The sequence below is a fragment of the Pterocles gutturalis genome, unplaced genomic scaffold (assembly GCF_000699245.1).
Source record: "Pterocles gutturalis isolate BGI_N339 unplaced genomic scaffold, ASM69924v1 scaffold6558, whole genome shotgun sequence".
In the NCBI taxonomy this organism is placed as follows: Eukaryota; Metazoa; Chordata; class Aves; order Pterocliformes; family Pteroclidae; genus Pterocles; species Pterocles gutturalis.
Genome location: NW_010122860.1, coordinates 7,032 through 8,910, shown reverse-complemented (window position 1 = coordinate 8,910; position 1,879 = coordinate 7,032). Strand labels below are relative to the sequence as shown.

Here is a 1,879-nt window from a genome sequence, read left to right as displayed (position 1 = left end):
TGGATGTGGAGTTTGAGACAGACACGCGGCTGCACATCAAGGTGAGCTCCCTGGGGGTGGCCTCCAGAGCTCGTGACCGTGCTTCTGCACCCCTGCACCCTCCATCCCACAGATGACCGTCCCCTGCTCAGACCCAGTCTGGATGCTACCGTGCTCCAGGCGTGGCTGTATGTGGCCTCAACGAGCATCTCCAACCCTTTGCCCTCTTGCTTTGCTGTTTTTTAAAGTGCTTTCTCCTTTTTGCAGATAACGGATGCGGCCAGCCCACGGTACGAGGTTCCCCTCGAGGTTCCTCGGGCAATGAAGAGAGCGGAAAACCCCATCTACAGCCTGGACTTCTCCCGGGACCCCTTTGGGGTGCTTCTGCGGCGCAGGGCGACGGGGACAGTGCTGTAAGAACCCACCTCCTCTGCATCCCACGGTGGGTGGGGGGAAGCTCATCCCACCCTAGGCAGGCTCCAGCACACTCTCCAGAGGTTTTTCCTTATGGAAAACCACACTGTGGGACCTCCAGCCAATAATTACTCTTCATCTGCATCTTTCCAGTGATGCTCGTGTGGGGATGTCGCAGCATGTGGCTTCCCAGCCCCGTGGGCTGGCCATGTGCTTCCTGTGGCCATGGCAGGGCTGGGTGGCATCAACACCTCTCCCAAAATCTCCCAGTGCCCTAAGTCCTCACCAGGTCCTACAGCTTCCCATTTGCTGGTGCCTCTGGTCAGTCCTTTATCTGGGAGCTGCTTATCAGTGACAACAGGCTGAGAAACCTCCCCACCCCCCCACCGTGTGTCTCCTCAGTGGTTAATAATAACCTGGGTGGAAACTTCTGGTGTGAAAGCCAAAGCTGTGCCGTGCTGGGACAGGCTCGAGCTGTGCCCCACATCCATCCAGCCTCGAATTTGCTGCCTGGGCCAAAGCATTGGGGCTGGATGTGGGGTGGGACATACACTGCTGTACTGGCCCTTGGGATGCTTTGAGAGGCAAAGGGGTAAATTGTTGAGGGGCAAATGGATCCCAATGGATCCCAGCATTCCCTCTTGACCCTCTCTCTTCCTTGGTGTCACCCCAACAGGCTCAACACCACCGTGGCCCCTCTGATCTTCGCTGACCAGTTTCTCCAGATATCCACATCGCTCCCATCCAGGTTCCTCTACGGGCTGGGGGAGCACCGCGGCACCCTCCTGCACAGCCTGGACTGGAGCACCCTCACGCTGTGGGCACGCGACGTTGCTCCCACGGTACCATCTTCCCCTTCCCCACGGGGTGCAGGGGGGTGAGGACGGGGATACCTCTCAAGAGCATTGGGCAAGCCCTGGGAAAACATGGCAGGGGGTGGGCAGTGGCACGGGGAGAGGCAAGGGGTGGTCGAGGCCGACACGCGGATACATGCCGAGGAGAATTTCAGAGTAATTGCAAAATGCTCTTGGCGCTCCGAAGGCCTCGGGTGTTTTCCGCTCCACCCTGCTGCTCGTGCAACAGGTTGTGGCAAGGCAGGGGGTTTCCCCCTCGCCCAGCCCAGCTCGGTAGCAGCCTCCCATGGCCTTCAGCGCCAGCTCCAAAACCATCCTTATCCATCACCTTGTCTGCCACGGGGGATGACAGATGCCTGGTTAGGTGGTGGCAGCAGATGCACATCAGAGCCATTTATTCGCCCCCAGTGACACAGGGTTCTCCCGCTTTGCCCCGGAGCTGCTCTCTCACCTGGCACCTCCTCTTTGCAGGAATCGTTCAACCTCTATGGCGCTCACCCCTTCTACCTGCTGATGGAGGAGGGCGGAGATGCTCATGGGGTTTTCCTGCTCAACAGCAATGCCATGGGTAGGTGTCCCAGGGGACCCCGGCTGGCTTGTCCCTGCAGGAGGACCCGGCCGGGCGGGGACGA

The 1,879-nt window shown here is 59.5% G+C and overlaps 1 protein-coding gene across 1 annotated transcript in view; it reads left to right on the top strand.

The window, feature by feature from the left end:
* The window catches only part of LOC104464835 (lysosomal alpha-glucosidase-like), a 9,055-nt gene that overhangs the window by 488 nt on the left and 6,688 nt on the right, over window positions 1-1,879 (top strand). The window contains 4 exon segments of the mRNA XM_010077675.1: window positions 1-41; window positions 247-392; window positions 1,070-1,235; window positions 1,719-1,815. The exon segment at window positions 1-41 is cut by the window's left edge and continues 28 nt beyond it. Of these exon segments, the coding sequence (XP_010075977.1) occupies window positions 1-41; window positions 247-392; window positions 1,070-1,235; window positions 1,719-1,815 (450 nt within the window).